This window comes from Engystomops pustulosus, chromosome 2, assembly GCF_040894005.1.
Source record: "Engystomops pustulosus chromosome 2, aEngPut4.maternal, whole genome shotgun sequence".
Classification (NCBI taxonomy): Eukaryota; Metazoa; Chordata; class Amphibia; order Anura; family Leptodactylidae; genus Engystomops; species Engystomops pustulosus.
In genome coordinates this window covers 245,702,617-245,730,290 of record NC_092412.1, presented here as the reverse complement: position 1 = coordinate 245,730,290, position 27,674 = coordinate 245,702,617, and the positions used below count along the sequence as shown (strand labels likewise).

General features: G+C 49.2%; 1 protein-coding gene across 2 annotated transcripts in view; it reads right to left on the bottom strand.

Moving 5' to 3' along the window:
- Positions 1 to 26,271, bottom strand: part of LOC140119531 (aurein-2.3-like) — a 45,734-nt gene extending 19,463 nt beyond the window's left edge. The window contains exons 1-3 of one of the 2 annotated variants that reach the window (XM_072138676.1): positions 26,086 to 26,271; positions 24,714 to 24,790; positions 19,959 to 20,224 (exon numbers count right to left, since the gene is read on the bottom strand). In XM_072138676.1, coding sequence (XP_071994777.1) covers positions 20,073 to 20,224; positions 24,714 to 24,790; positions 26,086 to 26,144 — 288 coding nt within the window. In that variant the 5' untranslated portion in view covers positions 26,145 to 26,271 and the 3' untranslated portion in view covers positions 19,959 to 20,072. Of the gene's footprint in view, positions 1 to 19,958; positions 20,225 to 24,713; positions 24,791 to 26,085 lie in introns of those variants that run through there. The other variant, XM_072138674.1, reaches the window with a different exon arrangement.
- Between the last annotated feature and the right edge of the window lie 1,403 nt (positions 26,272 to 27,674).

Here is a 27,674-nt window from a genome sequence, read left to right as displayed (position 1 = left end):
GATATAACCGTACATAAGCTGGGAGCTATCTCACACTAGAAGGTTAGTCAGTGACTACAATACTGATCTGACAGAGGAAGAAGTAGGATCTAGTACCTAACAGGTGACATGTCTTCTCCTTCACATCCAGAATCGTCGTTAAATCTGGTTGCAGAATTTTCTGGCAGATGTATACAGCTCTGGGAAGCAGATCCCCCTCACTGCGCCCCTAAAAATACCACAGTTACTTACAGTATAATGTCCCCTGGATAAAACAATGTCCCACACTGTACTTCTAAAGAACCTACGTGAGAAACCCCTCTGTGCCCTCAGCATATCAAAAATTAAATTGTTACCCCCAAATATATTACTATACTACAGTCTGTGAATGAATAATACTGTACCATTAAAAAGTATGTGTGTAGTATATAGCCAGCCAGCCCCCAGTAGTATATAGCCAGCCAGCCCCCAGTAGTATATAGGCTACCAGCTCCCTGTAGTATATAGCCTGCCAGCTCCTTGTAGTATAAAGTCTGCCAGGGCTGGCAGGCTACATACTGGGGGCTGGTAGGCTATATCCTACTTGGGGCTGGCTGGTAGGCTTTATCCTACTGGGAGCTGGCTGGCAGGCTATATACTACTGGGGGCTGGCTGGCAGTCTTTATAGTACTGGGGGATGGCTAGCAGGCAATATACTACTGGGGGCTGGCAGGCTATATCCTACTGGGGGCTGGCTGGCAGGCTATATACTACTGGGGGCTGGGTGGCTATATATTACTGAGGGCTGGCAGGCTATATCCTACTGGGAGCTGGCTGGGAGGCTATATCCTACTGGGGCTGGCTGGCCGGCTATATCCTACTGGGGGCTGGCTGGAAGGCTAAATACCACTAACTGCTGGCTGGCCAGCAGGCTATATATGACTGGGGGCTGGCTGGCTATATACTATTGGGGGGATGGCTGGGAGGCTATATCCTATTGGGAGCTGGCTAGCAGGATATATCCTACTGGGAGCTGGCTGGCAGGCTATATACTACCAGGGGAAGGCTGGCGGACAGGCTATGTACTGCTGGGGCTGGCTGCAAACTATATCCTACTGGGAGCTGGCTGGTAGGCTATATGCTAATAGGGGCTGGCTGGCTGGAAGGCTATATACTACAGGGGGCTGGATGGCTGGCTATATACTACTGGGGGCTTGCTATATACTAATGGGGGCTGGATAGCTATATACTAATGGGGGCTGGATAGCTATATGCTACTGGGGGGCTGGCTATATACTACTGGGGGCTGGCTGATGATATACGACTGGGGGCTGGCTGGCTATATACCAGAAGGGGCTGGCAGGCTATATACTACTGGGGCCTGGCTGGTTATATCATACAGGGGGCTGGCTGGCTATATACTACAAGGGGTTGGCAGGATGTATATAACAGGGGGCTGGCTGGCTATATACTACAGGGGAATCGCTGGCAGGTTATATACTACAGGGGTTGGCTGGCTATATACTACAAGGGAATGGGTGGCAGGCTATATACTACAGGGGGCTGGCTAGCTACATAGTACAGGGGGCTGGCTGGTAGGCTATATTCTTGAGGGTACTGGCAGTCTATATAATACAGAGGGTGGCTGGCTATATTCTACATGGGGCTGGCTGGCTATATAATACTGCTGTCCGGCTATAAACTACTTGGGACTGGCTGGCAATATAGTACTGGCGGCTGGCTGGCAGGCTATATAGTACTGGGGGTTGGCTGGATATATATTACTGGGGCTATGCTAGCTATACAGTACTGGGGGATGACTGACTATATACTACTGGGGGCTGGCTGGCTATATACTACTCGGGGCTGGCTGGCTATATAGTACTGGGGGTTGGCTGGCTATTTAGTACAGGGTGCTGGCTGGCTATATACTACTGGGAGTTGGCAGGCTATATAATACTAGAGGCTGGCAGGCTATATATCACTGGGGGCTTGAAGGCTATATACACCAGGGGGCTGGCTGGCTATCTACTTTAGGGGGCTTGCAGGCTATATACTACAGAGTCTGGCTGGCTATATAATACAGGGGGCTGGCAGGGTATATTCAACTGGGGTCTGGCTGGCTATATACTACATGGGGCTGGCTGGCTATATACTACTCAGGGCTTGCTGGCTATATACTACAGTGGGTGGCAGGCTATATACTACTGGGGGCTGGGAGGCTATATACTACAGAGGGCTGGCAGGCTATATACTCCAGGGGGCTTGCAGGCTATATAATACAAAGGTTGGCTGGCTATATACCAATAAGGGCTGGCTGGCTATATACTACATGAGGATGGCTTGATATAAACTACTGGGGGCTGAATATTAACCAATGAGGGCTGGCAGGCTATATAGCACTGTGGGCTGGCAGGCTATATACTACAGTGGGCTAGCATGCTATATACTACATGGGGCTGGCTGGATATATACTACAGGGGGCTGGCTAGCTAAACACTACAGGGGGTTGGCAGGCTACATACTACTGGGGCCTGACTGGCTATATACTACAAGGGGTTGAAAGGCTTTATACTACAGGGGCTGGCTGGCTATATACTACTAGGGGCTGGCAATCTATATACTATTGGGGGCTGGCTAGCAGTCTATATCCTACTGGGGGCTGGCTTGCAGGCTATTTACTACTGGGGGCTGGCTGGCAGGCTATATTTTACTGGGGGCTGCCTGGTTATATCCTACTGGGGGTTGGCTGGTAGGCTTTATCCTACTGGGGAATGGATAGCAGGCTATAGTCTACTGGGGCCTGGCAGGCTATATACTAGTGGGGGCTGGCAGGCAGACTATATACTACAGGGGGCTGGCTGGCTATAAATTATTGGGGCCTGGATAGCTATATACTACTGGTGGCTGGCTATATACTACTTCATGTCTGGCTGACTGTATACTACTGGGTGGCAGGCTATATACTACTTTGGGCTGGCTATATACTACTAGGGGCTGGCTGGCAGGCTATATACTACTGGGGGCTGGCTGGCTATATACTACTAGTGGCTGGCTGACAATCTATATACTATTGGGGGCTGGCTAGCAGTCTATATCCTACTGGGGGCTAGCTTGCAGGCTATTTACTACTAGGGGCTGGCAGGCTATATTTTACTGGGGGCTGCCTGGTTATATCCTACTGGGGGCTGGCTGGCAGGCTTTATCCTACTGGGGGGATGGATAGCAGGCTATATTCTACTGGGGGCTGGCAGGCTATATACTAGTGAGGGCTGGCAGGCAGACTATATACTACAGGGGGCTGGCTGGCTATAAATTATTGGGGCCTGGATAGCTATATACTACTGGTGGCTGGCTATATACTACTTCATGTCTGGCTGACTGTATACTACTGGGTGCTGGCTGACTATATACTACTGGGGGGCTGACTGGCTATATACTACTGGGGGCTGGCAGGCTAAATACTACAGGTGGCTGGCAGGCTATATACTACTAGGGGCTGGCTATATATTACTGGGGCTGGCTATATACTTCTGGTGGCTGGCAGGCTATATACAACTGGGGGCTGGCAGGCTATAAACCACTGGGGGCTGGCAGGCTATATACCATAGAGGGCTTTCAGGCTATATACTACTGGGGGCAGGCTGGTAGTCTATATACTACAGGGTGCTGGCTGGCTATATACTACAGGGTGCTGACTGGCTATATACTCCAGGTGGCTGGCAGGCTATATACTACAGGGGGCTGTCAGGCTATATATTACTGGGGGTTGGGTGGTAGGCTATATACTACAGGGGGTTGGCTGGCTATATACTACAGGGGGCTGGCTATATACTACAGGTGGCGGGTAGGCTATATACTAATGGGGGCTGGCTACATACCACTGGGGGGGCTGTCAGGCTACATACCACTGGAGGGGCTGGCAGGCTATATACTACTGTGGCTGGCAGGCTATATACCACTGGAGGCTTGCAGGCTATATACTACAGAGGGATGGTAGGATATATTCTACTGGGGGAGGGCTGGCAGTCTATATACTACTGGGGGCTGGCTGGCTATATATTACAGGGAGCTGGCTGGATGTCTATATACTACAGGGGGCTGACTGGCTATATACAACAGGGGGTTGTCAGGCTATATGCTACTGGGAGCTGGATGGCTATATACTGCAGGGGGCTTGCTGGCAGGCTATATATTACAGGGGCCTGGCTAGCTATATAGTATAGGGGGCTGGCTAGCTACGTAGTACAGGGGGATGGCAGGCTATATACTAGCGGGGGCTGGCAGGCTATATACTGCAGAGGTTGGCTGGCTATTTATTACTGGGGTCTGGCTATATACTACTGGAGACTTGCTGGCTATATAGTATGGGGGCTGTCAGGCTAGTGGGGGCTAACTATATACTAGTGAGGGCTGGCTATATACTAGTGGGGGCTGGCTGGCTATATAGTACTGGGGGCAGGCTATATTGTACTGGGGGCTGGCTTGCTATTTACTACTGGGGGCTGGTTATATACTACTGTGGGCTGGCTATTTAGTACTGGGGGTTGGCTATATACTACTGGGGGCTGGCTGGCTATATACTATTGGGGGCTGGCTATATGATACTGGGGGCTGGCTGGCCATTTAGTATTGAGGCTGGCTGGCTATATACTACTGGGGGCTTGCTGGCTATCTACTACTGGGGGCAGGCTGTCTATATACTACTGGGGGCTGCCAGGTTATATACCACTGGGGGCTGACAGGCTATATATTACTGGGGGCTGGAAGGCTATCTACTTCAGGGGGCTGGCAGGCTATATACTTCAGGGGGCTTGCAGGCTATATACTACAGAGGCTGGCTCGCTATATACTACAGGGGGCTGGCAGGCTATATACGACTGGGGGCTGGCTGGCTATATACTACATGGGGCTGGCTGGCTATATACTACTTGGGGCTGGCTATATACTATAGCGGGCTGGCAGGCTATATACTACAGGGGGCTGGGAGGCTATATACTACAGAGGGCTGGCAGGCTGTATACTACAGGGGACTGGCAGGCTATTTACTACTAGGGGCCAGCTATATACTACAAGGGCAGGCTATATACTACTGGGGGCTGGCTGGCTATACACTACTGGGGGCTGAATGGCTGTATACTACAGGGGTTTGCAGGCTATATACTACATGGGGTTGGCTGTACACTACATTGGGGCTGACTGGCTGTATACCACTGGGGGCTGGCTGTATACTTCAGTGGGCGTGCAGGCTAAATACTATAGAGGGCTGGCAGGCTGTATTCTACAGGGGGCTGGAAGGCTATATACTACATGGGGCTGGCAGGCTGTATACTACAGTGGGCTAGCATGCCCCCCATACACATTGCCACCCCCCCTCTAGATTCTATTAAGGCCCCCCATACACTTTTCTCCCTCCCCCCATCACCCTATACATATTTCTCCCCCTCTCCCACTCCCCATACACATTTCTTACCCCCCACCCCCATACACATTTCTTACCCCCCATACACATTACTTACCCCCCACCTTCACCCCCATACACGTTTCTTACCCCCCACCCCCCATACACATTTCTTACCACACCCTCGCATACTTCTCCCCCCAAACAATCTCTCCCCTCCCCACCACCGCCTACACACTCTTTTGCCACTAGTTAAAAAAAAAAGTTACTCACCTCTTCCTGTCGCGTGGCCGCGCGATGACTTCATGACATCATTGCGCGGCCGCAAAAGCATCCGGCCACGTCGCACTGTGGCTGTGGCTGCAGTGATAGTACTCGAGCGGCTATTGTGGATACGAACGCAGGCCCCTGCCATAGTGGCAGGTGTCGGTGCCCACCGGGGAATTCCCCGGCCCCCTGGCGGGCCAGACCGAGCCTTCCCCTTGCCAACAATGGACGTAATAATAGGACATGGTCAGCAGTTATTTGCTGACACATGACATACTATTATGTACAGCTTCTGGCACCAGAACGGAGCCGGTACCAGAAGCTGCATGTGTCAGCTGTATATTATAATTGCAGTCGTGTGAATTTACCCTTAACCCCTTAAGGCCGCAGGGTATTTTCGCTCATTTCTCGCTCTCCATCTTCAAAAATCCATAACTTTTTCATTTTTCGGAGTACAACGCTGTGTGAGGGCTTATTTTGTACGTAACAAATTTTCTTTTCCCATGATGTTACCCTGTTTTGCCTAAAATAAGACATCCCCGGAAAGTAGGACCTAGTACAATTTTGTTCAGGCTTAGAAATATAAGGCCTCCCCTGAAAATAAGACCTAGCGGCAGTCATAACAGCGGCTCCCCCCCCCCCCCCCGCCATACATTAGTATTAGGAAATCTTTTAGATGCCGCAGAAGGTTGTTACATGGGGAAGAATTCATGGTATTAAATCACTGGCTGTTGTGCTACAAATGTGATACCAGCAGCTTCCAGGATAAGAAGGGTCATTTTTGGGAAGTGCTTTTACTAAACATGAGAGATTGGGGCCAATGATTTTAATAGAAATGGAGTCACAAGAAATACAGCATGAAATTCAGAGTTTGGAGACTCGTAAGGATGTTAGAGAAGTCGATTTTTTGTTCGTCGATAAATGGACATTCTTGTACATGGAAAAAAAGACATCCCCTGAAAATAAGACCTATAGACTCTTTAGGGGCAAAAATGTATATAAGTAGAGATGAGCGAACATACTCGTCCGAGCTTGATGCTCGTTCGAGCATTAGCGTACTCGATGCTCGGACGAGTATTTCTCCAGCTCGAGAAAATGGCATCTCCCGCCGTTTTGCTTTTTGGCGGCCAGAAACAGAGCCAATCACAAGCCAGGAGACTCTGCACTCCACCCAGCATGACGTGGTACCCTTACACGTCGATAGCAGTGGTTGGCTGGCCTGATCAGGTGACCCTGGAATAGACTAGCCCCTGCCCGCGCTGCTCGGATCATTCTCTGTCTGGATGCCGCTAGGGAGAGAGCTGCTGCTGGTCAGGGAAAGCGTCAGGCTGTTCTATTAGAATAGTGTTAGGCAGGAGTGATTCTACAAGAACCCAACAGCCCTTCTTAGGGCTACAATAACGTTTTATTTTACTTTTTTTTGTTTGCTTAAGGCTGGGCTTGCTGGCATTAGTAGTGCAGCTATTACCATATTGTGAGGAATTTGCTGGGAGACCTGCGACCGTTGTGTTTAGCTCTTAGTGACACGCATATCCACCTTAAACACCGAAGAGGGACAATTTATTAGGGGTTTGATTAGAATTAGGCAGAGTCTGCTGATTTTTTTTTTTTTACCTTTATTTCTTTTTATAGCTCAAAGTCATATTGCAAAGCAGTGTGCTCTCATTGTAGGCTACAAAATAGCCATAGGAGAACCCCAACGGCTTACTTAGGCCTACAATAGCGTTATATTTTCCTTTCTTTTGTTTGCTTGTGGCTGGGCTTGCTGGCATTAGTAGTGCAGCTAGTACCATATTGTGAGGAATTTGCTGGGAGACCTGCGACCGTTGTGTTTAGCTCTTAGTGACACGCATATCCACCTCAAACACCGAAGTGGGACAATTTATTAGGGGTTTGATTAGAATTAGGCACAGTCTGCTGATTTATTTTTACCTTTATTTCTTTTTATAGCTCAAAGTCATCAGGCACAGCACAAAATCCAGTTGTGTGCTGTCAGTGTAGGTTAGAAACTAGCCATAGCAATAGGGTAGCATCGTTTTGTTTAAAAAAAAAACACAAAAAAACACAAAAAAAAAAAATTAGAAGTTTACACTTTAATTTTGAAAATGTTTAACCCGAGGGCTAGGGGTAGAGGACGAGGGCGTGGACGTGGGCATCCACCTACTGCAGGGGTCAGAGACCGTGGTCCTGGGCGGGGTGAGGCACCACCTGCTGATGAGGGAGCAGGGGAATGCCGCAGAGCTACACATCATGTCTCAAGTTACTGGGACTCGTGGTAGAGCACTGTTGAGGCCAGAACAGTGCGAAGAGGGGATGTCGTGGATTGCGGACAATGCTTCTAGCCATTTGTCCACCAGTCAGTCTTCCACGCAGTCCACCCATGTCACCGAAATCAGCACTCCTCCAGCTCCTCCACCTCAGCCTCCTTCCCCCCAGTCTGCCCCCTCCCAGCAAAATTTGGCATTTGAACCGGCATACTCTGAGGAACTGTTTTCTGGACCCTTCCCACAGTCACAAACCACTTGTCCAGTTGCTGCTGAGCAATTTTCCGATGCCCAGGTTTTCCACCAGTCGCAGTCTGTGGGTGATGATGACATTATTGACGTAGTGGAAGAAGTGCGTAAAGAGGTGTCGGACGATGAGGAGACACGGTTGTCAGACAGTGGTGAAGTTGTTGTCAGGACAGGAAGTCCGAGGGGGGAGCAGACTGAGGGATCGGAGGATGATGAGGTGACAGACCCAATCTGGGTTGATAGGCCGGGTGAACACAGTGCTTCTGAGACAGAGGCGAGTCCTATAGCAGAACAGGTTGGAAGAGGCAGTGGTGGGGCCAGACGGAGAGGCAGGGCCAGAGCTGGTGCATCAGCGCCAAATGTTGCCCGTAGTCAAGCTCCCGTGGCGAGGGCTAGATTTTCAGAAGTCTGGAGGTTCTTTAAAGAAACACCGGATGACCGACGGACTGTGGTGTGCAACCTTTGCCAAACCAGGATCAGCAGGGGTTCCACCACTACTAGCTTAACTACCACCAGTATGCGCAGGCATATGAATGCTAAACACCCCACTCAATGGCACCAAGCCCGTTCACCTCCGGCCGGGCACACCACTGCTCCTTTCCCTGTGTCATCTACTAGTCAGCCCCCTGCCCAGGACCACGGCCCAAACACCTCCCGTGCGAAAACCCCATCTTCGCCTGCACGATCCTCCACAGCATCCACCAGCGTTCAGCTCTCCATACCACAGACGCTGGAGCGCAAAAGGAAGTATAGCGTAACCCACCCACATGCCCAAGCCCTCAACGTCCACATCTCCAAGTTGCTTAGCCTGGAGATGCTGCCCTATAGGCTGGTAGAGACTGAGGCCTTTCGAAACCTCATGGCGGCGGCCGCCCCTCGGTATTCGGTCCCCAGCCGCCACTACTTTTCCCGATGTGCCGTCCCAGCCCTGCACAAGCACGTGTCAGAGAACATCATCCGTGCCCTGACCAACGCCGTTTCTTACAAGGTCCACCTGACCACGGACACGTGGACGAGTGCTGCTGGGCAGGGCCACTATATATCGCTGACGGCACATTGGGCTAACTTGGTGGAGGCTGGGACCGAGTCTGACCCTGGGGCTGCTCATATACTGCCGACGCCGAGGATTGCGGGGCCTACCTCGGTCCAGGTCTCAAAGGCCTACTATGCCTCCTCCTCCTCCCACCCCTCCTCCAACTCCTCCTCCGAATTACCATACGTGGGAATGGCGCCATCAGTCGGTAGCTCTAGGCACAGCAGCAGTGCCGTCGCTAAGCGACAGCAGGCGGTGCTCAAACTGCTGAGCCTAGGCGATAAAAGGCACACCGCCCTAGAGGTATTACAGGGCATCACAGCGCAGACTGATCTGTGGCTGGCACCGCTGAACCTGAAGCCAGGCATGGTTGTGTGTGACAATGGCCGTAACCTGGTGGCGGCTCTGCAACTCGGCAGACTGACACATGTGCCATGCCTGGCTCATGTGTTAAATCTCATAGTTCAGCGTTTCCTCAAGACATACCCCAATCTGTCTGATTTGCTCACGAAGGTGCGCCGCATCTGTGCGCATTTCAGGAAGTTCAGCACAGATGCTGCCACTCTCAGGGCAGCGCAGCGCCGCCTCCAACTGCCCGCTCACCGACTGTTGTGCGACGTGCCCACGAGGTGGAATTCAACATTAACCATGTTATCCAGAGTTTACCAGCAGCGCAGAGCGATTGTAGACTGCCAGAACTGGTAGTCAACTTCCACCAGAACTGGTAGTCAGGTCAGTCAGCTTCCACAAGTCTACAATGAGGAGTGGACGTGGATGTTTGATATCTGTCAGGTGCTGACTAACTTTGAGGAGTCAACACAGATGGTCAGTGGCGATGCCGCCGTCATCAGCCTCACCATCCCACTGCTTGGCCTGTTGAAAAACTCTCTGGTCAGCATGAAGTCGGAAACTTTGCGCTCGTCACAAGAGACGGGGGAAGAAGATTACCTTGTTGATAGCCAAAGCACCCTTAGGTCTGTTTCTCAGCGCATATCGGAGGAGGTGGAGGAGGATGAGGAGGAAGAGGAGGAGAATGTTGGCGAGACAGAAGAGGGGACCATTGTTCAGTCCTTCACTGTTCAGCGTGTATGGGCAGAAGAAGAGGAGTTGGAGGAGTTGGAGGAGGAGGAAATGGGCAGTCAGGCCAGTGAGGGGAGTGAATTCTTGCGCGTTGGGACTCTGGCGCATATGGCAGATTTCATGCTAGGCTGCCTATACCGTAACCCTCGCGTTCAAAGAATTTATTCCAGCACCGATTACTGGGTATTCACTCTCCTGGACCCACTGTACAAGCAAAATCTTTCTACTCTCATCCCTGGAGAGGAAAGGAGTGTGAGAATGCATGAATACCAGCAGGCCCTGGTGCACAAGCTGAAACAGTATTTCCCTTCTGACAGCGCTAGCGGCAGAGGGCGTACTTCTGCGGGACAAGTAGCGAGGGAGAGTAGGCGAGCAGGCAGCTTTTCCAGCACTGGCAGGGGTACGCTTTACAAGGCCTTTGCCAGTTTTATGTCACCCCAGCAAGACACTGTCACCTGTCCCCAGTCTCGGCAGAGTAGGGCGGATCTTTACAGAAAGATGGTGAGGGAGTACGTAGCTGACCATACCATCGTCCTAAATGATCACACAGCTCCCTACAACTACTGGGTTTCAAAGCTGGACATGTGGCACGAACTGGTGCTGTACGCCTTGGAGGTTCTTGCCTGCCCTGCCGCTAGCGTGTTGTCCGAGCGGGTTTTCAGTGCAGCTGGTGGCATCATCACCGATAAGCGTACACGCCTGTCGACTGACAGCGCTGACAGGCTGACGCTTATCAAGATGAATAAAGCCTGGATTTCTCCGCATTTTCATTCTCCACCAGGTGAAAGAAGCTCAACCTGAATAATGTATGCACTCCTCCTCCTCATTGTCCTCCTTCTCCTCCTCTTTGTACACTAAAGCCTAGGAAACTGGCTATTTTTTTGGCTCTAGCTCTAGCTATAGTGCTCTATGTATTTAATTTTTCTGGAGGGCCACCTACCCGGTCCTCTGTTTTAAGCAATTTTTGGGAGTGCCACATACAGGCACTCAATCTATTTAATTTTTCTGGAGGACCACCTACCTGCTCCTCTGGTTTGAAAACTTTTTTGGACTGCCACATACAGGCACTCAATTTATTTAATTTTTCTGGAGGACCACCTACCTGCTCCTCTGGTTTGAAAACTTTTTTGGACTGCCACATACAGGCACTATCCAAATCAAATTGTCTCCATAGCAGCCTCCACATGTCGTCTTTTTAGCTGGCTCCACACGTTGTCTCCATTGCTACCTCCACACGTCATCGCCATAGCTGCCTCCAAAAGTCGTCCATATAGCTGCCTCCATACATGGTCTCCTTATCAAACGAACTGTGTCAGGCAGAATTTTGGGTTATTTTCATGGCTTCCACATCAAACTTTTATCATTTACCGATATTATTTCAGCGCTTCTTGCGCATCTGTTTACATTCCCCTCACCCGCCATATCCCAAACTTGTAAGAACGCTACTACACTTGATCTTATACAAAAGGTTCTTAGAAGTGCTGTTTGGGGAGTAGCCTAGAGACAGGGGCTTGGATTGGCGAAAGCTTGCCTGGCAGCGGAGCGCCAGCTCCATCTCAAGATCCAACTAACATAGTTTTAACTGCAGCACCTTTAATCTACTACTAGTTCACTGCCTCCATACATGGTCCCCTTATCAAACGAGCTGTGTCAGGCAGAATTTTGGGTTGTTTTCATGGCTTCCACATCAAACTTGTTAACTTTGTCGTCACCCTGCTGTGTAATCCACAAAATATACTGGCAAACTTTTATCATTTACCGATATTATTTCAGCGCTTCTTGCGCATCTGCAACATCCCCCACCGGGGCCTAGCCCTTGAGGTGAGGCCTGGAGACAGCCGGGGCCCGCGGTACCGGAGTGGCTGGCAGTTGCGGCCTAAGCACGCTTGTGTCACGGTGCTTGGTACGGGGGAACCGGAGGGCTGTCCTACAGCCTGGCAGGTCTCCAGCAGGGTGGTGTTGGCAAGAAATGATGAGGGAGAGGCGGCTATAGTGGATCTCCCTGGGGCAACCCCTTAATGTCCCGAGTGTGAGTCTCTGGGTGATGGACAGGGTTACTGTGATGATGGTAGTTGTAGTAGCAGGGACCAGACGGAGGCAGAGGTTGAACAGAAAACACTTACAGTTCTTTATTGGAACCGACAGGAACATCAGCAACGTGCCTTTAACAAGATGGTGGAGTACTGGAGAGGTATTTGGAGGGAGCCACAGGATGTAGATCACCAGCCTGGATGCAATGGCAGGCTGGGAGGCAGCTGTGTCCTAACAGGATGCTTCAGCTTGATCCTGGATATCTTCAGGTATCACCCTTGAAGGTAGGATGATACCCCTTTCCTCACTACCTAGCTATAAGCTCCACTTCAGGCAGGGGCTAGGCTCTTCCTGCTCTGGTCTGGTCTGGTGCTAGCTGTACAGACTCCGAAGAGTCTGTACTGGAGAGACTCCAGTCTGCTTCTGAGCTACTGCTCATCTAACTGCTCTCTTCTCTAGAATATTCTTGGCCAGGGGTTTTATTATCTCCCCTTGGTCAGGTGGTGGCTGCTCCTCCAATTACCTCTCAGTTCACAGAGACAGGATGTAACACATATCATTGGATAATAGAATCTTACATCATACACAGATTAACTTCTGCCTTGCCAGGCAGGATTCACCAATGCAATATCCCCTATGTCCTATAAGGACCATGTAGTGTGATGTGATTACATGCAGGTGGGACGTATCCAGAGGTGGATAAGGGCACTTCGGGGAAGTGCAGGCTATGTGAGGTGTAGGGACAAACCGCCCATGGTCCTGGAGACAGGCACCTGGGTTGGTGTCGGACTAAAACAAAAATATGTAGCTGTATGACAGTTGGTCGCTGACGCCATTAAACCGAACTGTACAGTAGGAAAGGTGTGGTGTCATGTCCTGTAATCCACTCCTTGCACCAAGGCCTGTATATTTGTTGTATCAATGCTTCTTCCCTGGCGGCAATTATATAGTGTGTGTATATGCATTGCGTTAGCATATGCGACACGAGTACCTCCTGACTGGCATCCTTACCCATGTATGAGTGGCATCCAGGTGCTAACTGTGTAACACCCCCGGTCCCCAAAAGACCCGCAGTTTACGGACTACCCCCATGTGCAAACCTCAGTTTGAGGGATCAGGTAGCGGTCAGTGTTTTACACAAAAAGACGGTCCGACACAGCCACACTACAACCTGAAAAGCCTATGAAAGGGTTAATGCAGACTACTGGCATATATGACAGTGTGCAAACATTTGGTAAATTCACATTGGCTTAGGAGCCCAATGGGTACACATCTTAAAACGTTACAAACGTTACAGAGGTAGTTAGACTACACAGGGTAGTAAGATAATAAATGTCTCTTTTCCTGCAAAGAAAAGGCATAAAGAGTGCAAGCAGAATGTCCATACCTAAAAAGGAAGGCATTAAGTGCAAAATGATAATAAATAAAGTGGCAACTTTTCCTTGGAGTTGGCAAAAGTCTCACAGAAGGTCTCTAATGACAAAGTCCATCTTCTGGGTACAGCCCTTGATGTGGGGAAAAGTGCACTGAGATGCAAAGAGTCTCCTCTAGTGTAGAGGGACAGAGTCCTTTGAAGAAATTCTCTGCTGTGGCAGAGGAAGGGGTGCTATCATAGCACAGGACAATAATCAGTTCAAGGTATGTCTCTTGACTGAGATAAATAGGGATGAGAGTCTCAGGAAAGTCTCTGGCTCTTTAGGGATAAGAGGAAATAAATACACATATATACACATGGTACAGTACCTGAAGTGGGCTACAGCCCTTCAGGGGTTACTCAGATGCACCTTCGCTGGGTTCAGCAGGGACAGGATCCAAAGTCAGTAGGGAATCCTGTGCATCCTCAGCGGGAGTAGGTGCCGGCTGGGGACACCCGGTGGCAGTAGCGGGTACTGCAGGTGCAGCAACATCCTCCGGACCTTCAGGGGGAGGAGCGCTGTCGCCCGGGGTGTCGGCTGTTCCAGCCGGGGGCTCAACTGAGCCAGGGACCACGGAGGGGTCCAGAAAGACATAAACAGGGACCTGCGGCAGCGCCGCAGCTCCTTCCAGCTCCGGTTCTTCCGGGGCCGGGTCATCACCCCATTGGTAGCCGGCAAGCGGAGAAGTGGGCCTCGTTGGAACCTCCGGACAAGGTTCACTAGCCGGGATGTCATCTCCCACAGAAGAGCCGCGGGACCTGGCAATGCTCCCGGCAGGGGAGACGGTGGGGGTGGCGCCCTGGATCATGCCCGGCCCATGGATGGCAATGGGACCCGTACTCACGATTACCGTGGATGGGGCATTCACGTGGGTCACCGCCCGGGGACTCGCAGCCGAGGAAGAGGAAGTGTTCGGGGACTCCGGCCACTCGTCGTCCTCATACAGGTCGTCATACGGTGGGTAGCGGTCCTCATCGGAGTCGGGGATCCGGATCACAACAGCCGCCCAGGGACCTCGGGGCCCCTCCTGCAGGGAGAATTCAATGCACTCGCCTGGCTTCATGTTGTGCTGGCTCTCCGGCAGATCAGGCCTCTTGACAGACCGGCGGGGAATAAATACCTCCCGTCCGGTGTAGTCTTGAGTGGCGAAGCCATAGCCACGTTGTTTGTCGAAGAACCGGACCATACCGGTGGTGCGGTTCTTTTCCACCCAGGCTCCAGCTGTAGACCGGCCGGCCATGTAGCGTTGGGCCTCCTTCTCACGGCGTCTCTGAGCCTCTGGCGGGCGGCCTCACCTCGGCCTCGAGGCTGCGGAGGTGCCGGTGCTGGGGCTCGTGGCTCCGGTGCAGGCTCGGATCTCCGTGATGGTCGGGCAGGTGCCGGAACAGTAGCGGGAGCAGCCGGAGGATCGGGAACCGTCACAGCAGGGCTAGCAGGCCGAACAGCAGAGACAGTAGGCCTCAGAGCAGGTGGCACGGCAGCAGTAGGCCCAGGCGCTGGCTCAACAGGAGTCTGGGCCTCCCCACGTGGCGCCTCCACGTGGGCCTGCGGTACCGGTATGGTAACCGGGATAGGCACGAGGAACCGCCCGGGTGGTACTTGGTACTCCGTCACCGTCTGGACATACCTCCGGGTGACGAACGCTCGGGTCAGTCCTCGATGCAGCCGGTGCCCAGCAAAGGGCCTCCGGACCGGCTGCGCAGAGACCACCACCATGGTCTCCAACACTTCAAAGAACTCGGGACGCTCCACAGGAGGGAATGGCGGAGGACCCCACATGATGCTGTCCTCACTGTCCAAAATCCGCACGAGTTCTGGCGTTTCTCTGAGGCGGGGCAGGAAGTCCGCCCCGAGCCAGTGGGAGGAGTCCAAGTCCTTCCCGCCAAGAGCTGTGGCGGGCTCTAATTTTTCTGCGCCACAGGAGGCGGGGTTCGCGCCCTTCGCGCGTGGGTGGAGCTTGGTGTGTCGTCTGGGTTTCCCGCCACTGAAGGTTTTGGCGGGCTGGAATTACTTGCTGCGCCACAGTTTCTGAGGTAAAATCTTCAGGCGCGGCAGCGCCGGATGTAGCAGAGCTGGTACAGTTCTTGCAGGGATCAACCTCTTGAGTGCTGGAGCGGCGCTCGACAGCACGTGGCAGCATTAACACAGTTCAATCCAGAAACACACAATCACTTGGGCCTAAACCCGGATGGCAGCAGGGTTAGGCAGCACAGTCTTTTTAATAAAGGAAAGTCTTTAATGCCGTAATAAGGCACAGAAGTATCAATCCTGTTCGTGACGCCACTTGCAACATCCCCCACCGGGGCCTAGCCCTTGAGGTGAGGCCTGGAGACAGCCGGGGCCCGCGGTACCGGAGTGGCTGGCGGTTGCGGCCTAAGCACGCTTGTGTCACGGTGCTTGGTACGGGGGAACCGGAGGGCTGTCCTACAGCCTGGCAGGTCTCCAGCAGGGTGGTGTTGGCAAGAAATGATGAGGGAGAGGCGGCTATAGCGGATCTCCCTGGGGCAACCCCTTAATGTCCCGAGTGTGAGTCTCTGGGTGATGGACAGGGTGCCTGTGATGATGGTAGTTGTAGTAGCAGGGACCAGACGGAGGCAGAGGTTGAACAGAAAACACTTACAGTTCTTTATTGGAACCGACAGGAACATCAGCAACGTGCCTTTAACAAGATGGTGGAGTACTGGAGAGGTATTTGGAGGGAGCCACAGGATGTAGATCACCAGCCTGGATGCAATGGCAGGCTGGGAGGCAGCTGTGTCCTAACAGGATGCTTCAGCTTGATCCTGGATATCTTCAGGTATCACCCTTGAAGGTAGGATGATACCCCTTTCCTCACTACCTAGCTATTAGCTCCACTTCAGGCAGGGGCTAGGCTCTTCCTGCTCTGGTCTGGTCTGGTGCTAGCTGTACAGACTCCGAAGAGTCTGAACTGGAGAGACTCCAGTCTGCTTCTGAGCTACTGCTCATCTAACTGCTCTCTTCTCTAGAATATTCTTGGCCAGGGGTTTTATTATCTCCCCTTGGTCAGGTGGTGGCTGCTCCTCCAATTACCTCTCAGTTCACAGAGACAGGATGTAACACATATCATTGGATAATAGAATCTTACATCATACACAGATTAACTTCTGCCTTGCCAGGCAGGATTCACCACTGCAATATCCCCTATGTCCTATAAGGACCATGTAGTGTGATGTGATTACATGCAGGTGGGACGTATTCGCAAACACTCCCTCGCCATTGCATCGGCGAGGGTGTTGCACATCTGTTTACATTCCCCTCACCGCCATATCCCAAACTTATAAGAACGCTACTACACTTGATCTTATACAAAAGGTTCTTAGAAGTGCTGTTTGGGGAGTAGCCTAGAGACAGGGGCTTGGATTGGATTGGCGAAAGCTTGCCTGGCAGCGGAGCGCCAGCTCCATCTCAAGATCGAACTAACATAGTTTTAACTGCAGCACCTTTAATCTACTACTAGTTCACTGCCTCCATACATGGTCCCCTTATCAAACAAGCTGTGTCAGGCAGAATTTTGGGTTGTTTTCATGGCTTCCACATCAAACTTGTTAACTTTGTCGCCACCCTGCTGTGTAATCCACAAAATATACTGGCAAACTTTTATCATTTACCGATATTATTTCAGCGCTTCTTGCGCATCTGTTTACATTCCCCTCACCCGCCATATCCTAAACTTATAAGAACGCTACTACACTTGATCTTATACAAAAGGTTCTTAGAAGTGCTGTTTGGGGAGTAGCCTAGAGACAGGGGCTTGGATTGGCGAAAGCTCGCCTGGCAGCGGAGCGCCAGCTCCATCTCAAGATCCAACTAACATAGTTTTAACTGTAGCACCTTTAATCTACTACTAGTTCACTGCCTCCATACATGGTACCCTTATCAAACGAGCTGTGTCAGGCAGAATTTTCAGGTGTTTCACCAGATACATAGTGGAACTCGGCCCATCTGTCGTCGTCATGCTGGAGACCTGAAGTTGCAATCATAGCAGCGCAATATGAATGCCCCATACTGTCGCTCTTAATCATGGAAGTCGTCTCCATGGCTGTCTCCACATGTCGTCCCCTTATCAAAAGAGCTGTGTCAGGCTCATTTTTCGGGTGTTTCACCAGATACGTTATGGAACTTGGTCACTATGTCGCCACCATGCTGTGTTATCGACTAAATATACCGTCAACCTTTTGTTCACATAGGAAATCATTTCACCTCCTTTGGTGAAACCTGAGTCCATTTAGGGTATGTCGCCATGACACTCTCTAGCCTGCCACTGCTGCCGCTGCCTCTGCATGCCGTCCCTTATAGTGTCAGGGTCAATTATTGGATGTTTTAGATGCTATCTAGCCTCATTCGGTCACTCTGTCATGGCCATGCTGTTGCCCATAATTTTGGCATAATGGTGCGATTAAGCAGCCTCAGAGGCATCCATGCATGCTGCCCCTGCTGTTTCCTGTCCATTTCCGTGGTGTTTCCATCTTTTTCTGAGCTTCCCAGGTGTTTGGCCAAGCTTCCCTGTGCAGAGCCTTGGTCCCCTTGAAAAATGCTCGAGTCTCCCATTGACTTCAATAGGGCTTGTTATTTGAGACGAGCACTCGAGCATCGGGAAAAGTTCGTCTCGAATAACGAGTACCCGAGCATTTTAGTGCTCACTCATCTCTATATATAAGATACTGTCTTATTTTCAGAGAAACAGGGTATTTATTATTCCCTGTCATGTAGTGGGAAGCCAGAAAAAAATTCCAAATGTGGAAAAATTGAAAAAAAAAAACGTGTGTGCATCACGTGACTGTGCGATCCAAATAACACCTCTACTTTATTCAGGTTTAGTACGATCGCGGTGATACCAAATTTATACAGGTTTTATTGCGTTTTAATACATTTTCAAAAATTAAACGAATGTGTACAAAAAAGAAAAAAATTTTTTTGCCATCTTCTGACGCTAATAACTTTTTCATACTTTGGTGCACGGAGCTGTGTGAGGGGTCATTTTTTGCGAAATGAGCAGATGTTTTCTTTGCTGCCATTTTGAGGACTGTGCGACATTTTGATCACTTTTCATTACATTTTTTATGTCATTTAAAAAGGTGTAAAAGTCGCATTTATGACATTTGGGCGCCATTTCCCGTTTCGGAGGTCATGTTTATTATATTTCATATTAGTTCTAGGGAAAGGGGGGTGATTTGAACTTTTAATATTTTATTAATTTTTTACATTTTTTAAACTTTTTTTTTCTTTTTTTGTTCACTATTTTTTAGACCATCTAGGGTACATTAACCCTAGATCAGTGATGGCTAACCTATGGCACTGGTGCCAGAGGTGGCACTCAGAGCCCTTTCTGTGGGCACTCAGGCCATCACCAGAGATGACTCCAGGTATATTCCTGCAGTCCCAGACAGCCCAGGACTTGCTGTGCACAGAGCTATTTTAAAGTGACAGCCTTTAAACCTGGGACTATTTTCGGCTTTATTGGTGTCCTCAGGGGCTGGTATCAATGAAAACTGTGACAGAGAAGGGAGTATAAATCACAAATTAAATTTGTGTTGGCACTTTGCGATAAATAAGTGGGTCTTTGTTGTAGTTTGGGCACTCTGTCTCTATAAGGTTTGCCATCACTGCCCTAGATGCTCCGATCGTTCCTACCATATACTGCAATACAACTGCATTTTTGCACATAATTCATTACATTGAGCCGTTCGCTCATTGTAACAAATCTTCAGAAGCCATTCAGCATGGGGTCTGAAGAAGACCCGAGGCTACCATGGCAACTGATCGTAGGTAAGATGGCGGTGCCCATGCGCTGCCACATTTTAAGTGCCGCCGGCGACTTTGCAAGCACCGACCGCGGGTGTCAGCGATGGGTCTTTGCTGCGATATGCAGAAAAGCCCATCTCTGTATGAAGAGGGCTCAGCCCGTGAGCCCTCTTCATACACCCTTCATAGCTCCGTGGGGGATATATCCCTCACGGATCGTGAAGGGGTTAATACCAGTCTAGTTCAGGTAACCTTCAACCTACATTGGATTGTGGGTCACCTCTGAACCTCAAATTTTAATAACCTTACTCCTCTATAATGGGAGCACAATCTATATGTTTTGTTGTTTGTCTCCACTTGTTATGGCTTCTTAGAGACTGACGTAAAAAAATGATACTAGTGGTCACTAAGGGGTTAAAGCTAATGTAAACAATCAGGATAGAAATACGTGTTAATTATAAATGTTTTCTATAGGACTAAATAAAACAGACAGATCCTTATATCAGTTACATCGGCTTTATTATATTTAGGGCAGAACTAAGAATAATTCTGCTTTCTGGAGTCAGGAGACATTGGATGTTGCTAATATCCTCTTCTTCCACTTTTTCTCATTACAGCCGGGGGAGGTCCAAATCACTTTTCTTTCCAAAATCTCTTTCCTTCCCATAATCTCTTTTCTGCATTTCTCTCCTGAGTCTCCGCAGCTTCCAGGTCACGTTCCTCTTCACGTTCATCTTCATGTTCCTCTTCTTCTCCTCTTTTCCTGTGACAGGAGACAATGGAGATTTCATGAAACATTTCCCTATATATACTACTAGCTGTAGTTCCCGGCGTTGCCCGGGATAGTAAACAACTGCTCTTAGCTATAATAAAATAGGTTAACAAAATATATTTTCACTTAAACTTCACAAAACTAAGACACCCTATTTGCTCTGCTCCTATATCTGCCAGTGTTCACACTACCTTCCCCTGGCCGTGTAGCTGGGCTGTTTCTCCTGGTGGGGACACATTGGTCATTGGGGTCATTACAAGATGGCCCTGCAGTAGGGGGAAGTATCCAACACATCAGCGCCCCGAGTTACTACAGGAATGTGTCCCCTGCTGGGGGAGGGGATGTGTTTTACTGTACTGTGGGGCCATTCCTGTGTCTAACACCCATAGGTGCTGATAGCTCCCCCTCTCTCACTAAATAGTTACTGTCTACTCTGGATGTGACAGGAGTATCATAGATGATATCACAGCACAATGATACTCCAGTTACATCCAGAGCTGCAGTCATCTTGGATGATATAATAATTTATGGATGATTGAAGCTACGGATGTGACTGGAGTATCAGAAATTATATAACAATAGATAATTGCAACTCTGGATATGGCTACGGCCTCAGAGATGATATAATGACAAGGATAACACTACAACTTGGAAAATATTAATATAATTAGAAATACTTTAGCATAGAGGGAGACCATATGATATGATATTCAGTTATTTGTGAAGTACGTATATACTCGAGTATAAGCCAACCCAAGTATAAGCCGAGGCCCCTAATTTTACCACAAAAACATAGGAAAACCTATTGACTCGAGTGTAAGCCGAGGGTGGGAAATGCATTGATCACATTATATAGCCTGCTGGACCTTGCCCCATAGTATATAGCCAGCACCTGCTCCCCAGTATATAGCCTGCCAGCCCATATCACACAATATATAGCCAGCCACCTGCCCCAGTATATAGCCACCCCCCTGCCCCAGTATATAGCTAGCCTGCTGCCCCAGTATATAGCCAGCCCCCGGCCCCAGTATATAGCCAGCAGCGGGGAAGCTGGAAAGGTGAATTTTTATATATATTTTTCTTTACTCGAGTATAAGCCGAGTTTGGGGTTTCAGCACATTTTTTGTGCTTAAAAACTTGGCTTATTATCGAGTATATATGGTATTCATGCATGATAAATATTCTTTCAGGACAAACATAAATACATGACAAGTAGAGTATTATTAAATCAGTAGAAATATGCAGGTTTATGTATCATGGACATCGGGCGCACTACCTTAGTGAATCGCCGGAAGACCCGAATCCTCCACAGAGAACGCGCCGCTGGATCGCGACAGGACCGGGTAAGTAAATTTGCCCCATCCTCTATCACCTACCACGAGAAACCTCCTCCATCAACCAACAGACCATCAGACACATCCTCTGTTGGGAGACACATCCTCCATCACCCACAACTCCATCAGACACATCCTCCATCACCCACAACACCATCAGACACATCCTCCATCACCTACAATACCATCAGATACATCCTCCATCACCCACAACACCATCAGACACATCCTCCATCACCCACAACACCATCAGACACATCCTCCATCACCTACAATACCATCAGATACATCCTCCATCACCCACAACACCATCAGACACATCCTCCATCACCCACAACACCATCAGACACATCCTCCATCACCTACAATACCATCAGATACATCCTCCATCACCCACAACACCATCAGACACATCCTCCATCACCCACAACACCATCAGACACATCCTCCATCGGGAAAAACATCCTCCATCACCCACCACACCATCAGACACATCCTCCATCACCCACCACACCATCAGACACATCCTCCATCAGGAAAAACATCCTCCATCACCCACCACACCATCAGACACATCCTCCATCACCCACCACACCATCAGACACATCCTCCACCACCCACCACACCACCAGACACATCCTTCATCACCCACCACACCATCAGACACATCCTCCATCACCCACCACACCATCAGACACATCCTCCACCACCCACCACACCATCAGACACATCCTCCATCACCCACCACACCATCAGACACATACTCCATCACCCACCACACCATCAGACACATCCTCCATCACCCACCACACCATCAGACACATACTCCATCACCCACCACACCATCAGACACATCCTCCATCACCCACCACATCATCAGACACATACTCCATCACCCACCACACCATCAGACACATCCTCCATCACCCACCACATCATCAGACACATACTCCATCACCCACCACACGATCAGACACATCCTCCATCGGCAGACACATCCTTCATCACCCACCACACCATCAGACAAATCTTCCATCACCCACAACAATATCAAACACATTCGCCTTCACCCACCAGGAGACACATCCTCCATCACCCTCCACACCAGCAGACACATCCTCCATCACCCACCACACCATCAGACACATCCTCCATCAGGAGACACATCCTCTATCACCCAACACACCATCATACACCTCCTTTATCACCCAACACACCATCAGACACATCCTCCATCACCCACCAGGAGACACATCCTCCATCACCCACCACACCAGCAGACACATCCTCCATCACCCACCACACCATCAGACACATCCTCCATCAGGAGACCCATCCTCTATCACCCAACACACCATCATACACATCCTCCATCACCCACCAAACCAGCAGACACATCCTCCATCACCCACCACACCATCAGACACCTCCTTCATTACCCACCACACCACCAGACACATCCTCCATCAGGAGACACATCCTCTATCACCTGACACACCATCATACACCTCCTCTATCACCCACCACACCATCAGACACATCCTCCATCACCCACCAGGAGACACATCCTCCATCACCCATCACACCAGCAGACACATCCTCCATCACCCACCACACCATCAGACACATCCTCCATCACCCACCACACCATCAGACACATCCTCCATCACCCACCACACCATCAGACACATCCTCCATCAGGAGACCCATCCTCTATCACCCAACACACCATCATACACATCCTCCATCACCCACCACACCAGCAGACACATCCTCCATCACCCACCACACCATAAGACACCTCCTTCATTACCCACCACACCACCAGACACATCCTCCATCAGGAGACACATCCTCTATCACCCAACACACCATCATACACCTCCTCTATCACCCAACACACCATCAGACACATCCTCCATCACCCACCAGGAGACACATCCTCCATCACCCACCAGGAGACACTTCCTCTATCACCCACCACACCATCAGACACCTCCTCCATCACCCACCACACCACCAGACACATCGTCCATCACCCACCAGGAGACACATCCTCCATCACTGGACACCACTATCAGTCCTTTGTCCCCATGCCTCCACTTCCTACCTGTCAGGACCTGTTGGAGGGGAGAAGGTTCACAGCACACAGAACAGATTGGGGGTCATTTACTAAGGGCCCGATTCACGTTTTCCCGACGTGTTACCCGAATATTTCCGATTTGCGCCGATTTTCCCTGTATTGCCCCGGGATTTTGGCGCACGTGATCGGATTGTGGCGCACCGGCGCCAGCATGCACGCGACGGAAATCGGGGGGCGTGGCCGAGCGAAAAACCCGACGGATTCGGAAAAACCGCCAAATTTAAAACAAAAAAAGTGTCGCTTGGGACGCGCTTACCTTCACTTGGTCCGGCTCGGTGAATTCCAGTGCGTTCAGATGCTTTTCAGCGCAGCAGCGCCACTTGGTGGATGGCGGAGGAACTACCTTAGTGAATCCCGGACGGACCCGAATCCACCGCAGAGAACGCGCCTCTAGATCGCGAACGGACCGGGTAAGTAAATCTGCCCCATTGTGTCATATAAGTAAAGAGATGTCTATCCAGCCCTAAACTATGGTCCCATCTTCCCTGCTGCTGCTAATATCTGCTCCAGCTGCTTGTGATGTCCTTGTGAATGATGTATGTTTGCTATTGTAAAGTGTAAGTGTATGATGTGTGGTGGGATAGTATACGCATGTGTGTATATATGCATAAGATAAGTGCATTATGTATGTTTGTAAGGCTTCGAGAGATGAAACATTGTGCGTTTTATCTGAACCCAACAATAGGATGAATTTTACTTTCTGTGGATTGTGGCATCTTTTTATATTTGCTGTTTATGGCATTTGGGGTTCAATTCAGAGTGAAGAACAGACATATCCCCCCCCGGCATGTTATATACATCACTGCTGTCAGTTCAGCATATTACATATAGGACTATGTCATATACATTGCTTCCATCCCTCCATCAACTGTTCCATGTAACATAAAGCACTCACACCCCAAGTAGGGTCCATAAATCTACCCCAAAGTTGCTGTGCCATAAGTTTTAGGATCAGTGGGGATCCGACAGTCGTTCTGTTACAAGTCACACAGTGTTATTATACTATAGGGATGAGAAAGGGAAACCAATCCAAGGAAAAGGACCAGGAGAAGAGATTTCTTCAGGAAAGCCATGTCTGCTCTGTAAGACATAATGAGGCAGTACAGTCAGAAATACTTGGTTTTCTCTCGCTGTAGTCTCGTAGCAGCAGAGTAGAGAACCTGTAGTGATGTACATTATCAGTAGTGATTGGGGTGATACACATGTAATGGTTGACCTCTGCCCAGTGACTCATTTGCCATGATGCAGAATGAAAATTCTGCCTTAGGCGGCAGATTGTGGAGCCCTGAGGGGGTGGCAGATCTTGAGTACTATGGAGTTGCCAAAAGCTGGCAAGTTTGTACTAACAGAAAAGTCAATTACATTGGTGTACTGAAGACACCAGTGCAATGGACAGGCAAAGACATGTCCATCTGCACCGCACTCCATGACATAAGCCGGCATGATGTAAAGAAAGGTTTTCTGCTGCACACTACACAGGGGCTCTGGAGAGGGTCCTGATCCCTTAAAGTATAAGACATTTGTAAACTCTAGTCACACTGTTTGTGTTCCAAATTTTAATTTTTATTATACAAACTTCCAAATTTGACGTTTCGGTTAAGCAATTGACCTTCATCAGACTCAGACAACCCTGCGCCATATTGCTACATGCAAGTCTTACCCCCTCACTCCTATGCAGTCTGATGAAGGTCAATTGCTTGACCGAAACATCACATTTGGAAGTTTATATAATACAAATCTAAACTTGCAACACAAACAGTGTGACTGGAGATTATACATTTCTTATACAAGCCGGCATGATGTCATCACGCAAAACCCCTACTGCTGTTTGATAGTAACTCTTATGGAAATATTCTTGATAATGGGATTGTAATTCCATGTAATTTTATAATGTGTATCAGAACCTTATGCAGGATATAAAGGAGTTTTGTTAACAATAACAATTATCTTCTGCTTAAAAATTAGGGGTAAATATATGATCCCTTCAAATCTTACGACATGGCTAAAGAAAAATACTATATTAATAAAATAAGACATAAAGGAAATCAACGACAAGGATGAATTATTGTAAACTAAGCACACTTACATACTGCTGTGTGCCCCCTCTGCTCTTCTTATAGCTTCTTATACCCTTCTTTATACCAAAAAAAGGCTTTATAATCATGTAAATTAGTTCAATCTGTGGAGTCCAGAGCCCCTCAGTCTCATTTGCATAATTTTAAAGCCTTTTTTGTTAAAAGAACAAGGGCATAATAAGCTAAAACAGAGCAGATTCTACCACAGTATGCACACACCAGTATGTAAGTGTGCTTGGTTTACAATCCTTCATCCTGGTGGTAGATGTCCTTATTTAGTAGATAAGTAATAATACTTACCTGCGCCTCAGGAGATGCTGAATAGATGAAGACTGAAGCCACAGGATAGATCCCTTCATGGGCCGCACATACAGGTTCTTATACCAGAAACTTGGGGGAGGATTAATGGGGATGAAACTTTCTCCAGAACCTTCTGTTTGTGGTTCTCAGGCCTGTAGATATGTGATGGGTCTCATGATGAAGAATTCCCTGTGGATATTGATACATCGTGTACATGTACAAATATTGTATCTTCCATACTGATAACTGACAGATCTTATGACAGATCACGTGTCACATAATGTGATTTCCATCAGACTGAGGTAGAAGAGGAGCCTGGACTATATGTAACTCTCCCCTTCTGTCCATCTCTTCTCAGCTTCTCCCCATATACAGAGCAGCCGGTAACCGGACGGGTAAGAGAAGCCGCACACAATGTGGATCTACATACAGGAGAACGTCACTACTAGAGATGAGCGAACATACTCGACCGAGCTTGATGCTCGTTCGAGCATTAGCGTACTCGAAACTGCTCGTTGCTCGGACGAGTATTTCGCCAGCTCGAGAAAATGGCATCTCCTGCCGTTGGGATTTTTGGCGGCCAGAAACAGAGCCAATCACAAGCCAGGAGACTCTGCACTCCACCCAGCATGACGTGGTACCCTTACACGTCGATAGCAGTGGTTGGCTGGCCAGATTAGGTGACCCTGGGATAGACTAGCCGCTGCCCGCGCTGCTCGGATCATTCTGTGTCTGGATGCCGCTAGGGAGAGAGCTGCTGCTGGTCAGGGAAAGCGTTAGGGTGTTCTATTAGAATAGTGTTAGACAGGAGTGATTCTACAAGAACCCAACAGCCCTTCTTAGGGCTACAATAACGTTTTATTTTTTGGTTTGCTTGTGGCTGGGCTTGCTGCCATTAGTAGTGCAGCTGGTACCATATTGTGAGTAATTTGCAGGGAGACTTGCGACCGTTGTGTTTAGCTCTTAGTGACACGCATATCCACCTCAAACACCGAAGTGGGACAATTTATTAGGGGTTTGATTTGAATTAGGCACAGTCTGCTGATTTATTTTTTTTTATGTTTATTTCTTTTTATAACTCAAAGTAATCTGGCATAGCAGTGTGCTTTCAGTGTAGGCTAGAAAATAGCCATAGGAGAACCCCAACGGCTTATTAAGGCCTACAATAGCGTTATATTTTACTTTTTTTTGGTTTGCTTGTGGCTGGGCTTGCTGCCACTAGTAGTGCAGCTAGTACCATATTGTGAGGAATTTGCTGGGAGACTTGCGACCATTGTGTTTAGCTCTTAGTGACACACATATCCACCTCAAACACCGAAGTGGGACAATTTATTAGGGGTTTCATTTGAATTAGGCACAGTCTTCTGATTTTTTTTTTTTTTATGTTTATTTCTTTTTATAACTCAAAGTCATCAGGCACAGCACAAAATCCAGTTGTGTGCTGTCAGTGTAGGTTAGAAACTAGCCATAGCAATAGGATAGCATCGTTTTGTTTAAAAAAAAAAAAATTGAAAGTTTACACTTTAATTTGGAAAATGTTTAACCCGAGGGCTAGGGGTAGAGGACGAGGGCGTGGACGTGGTCGTCCA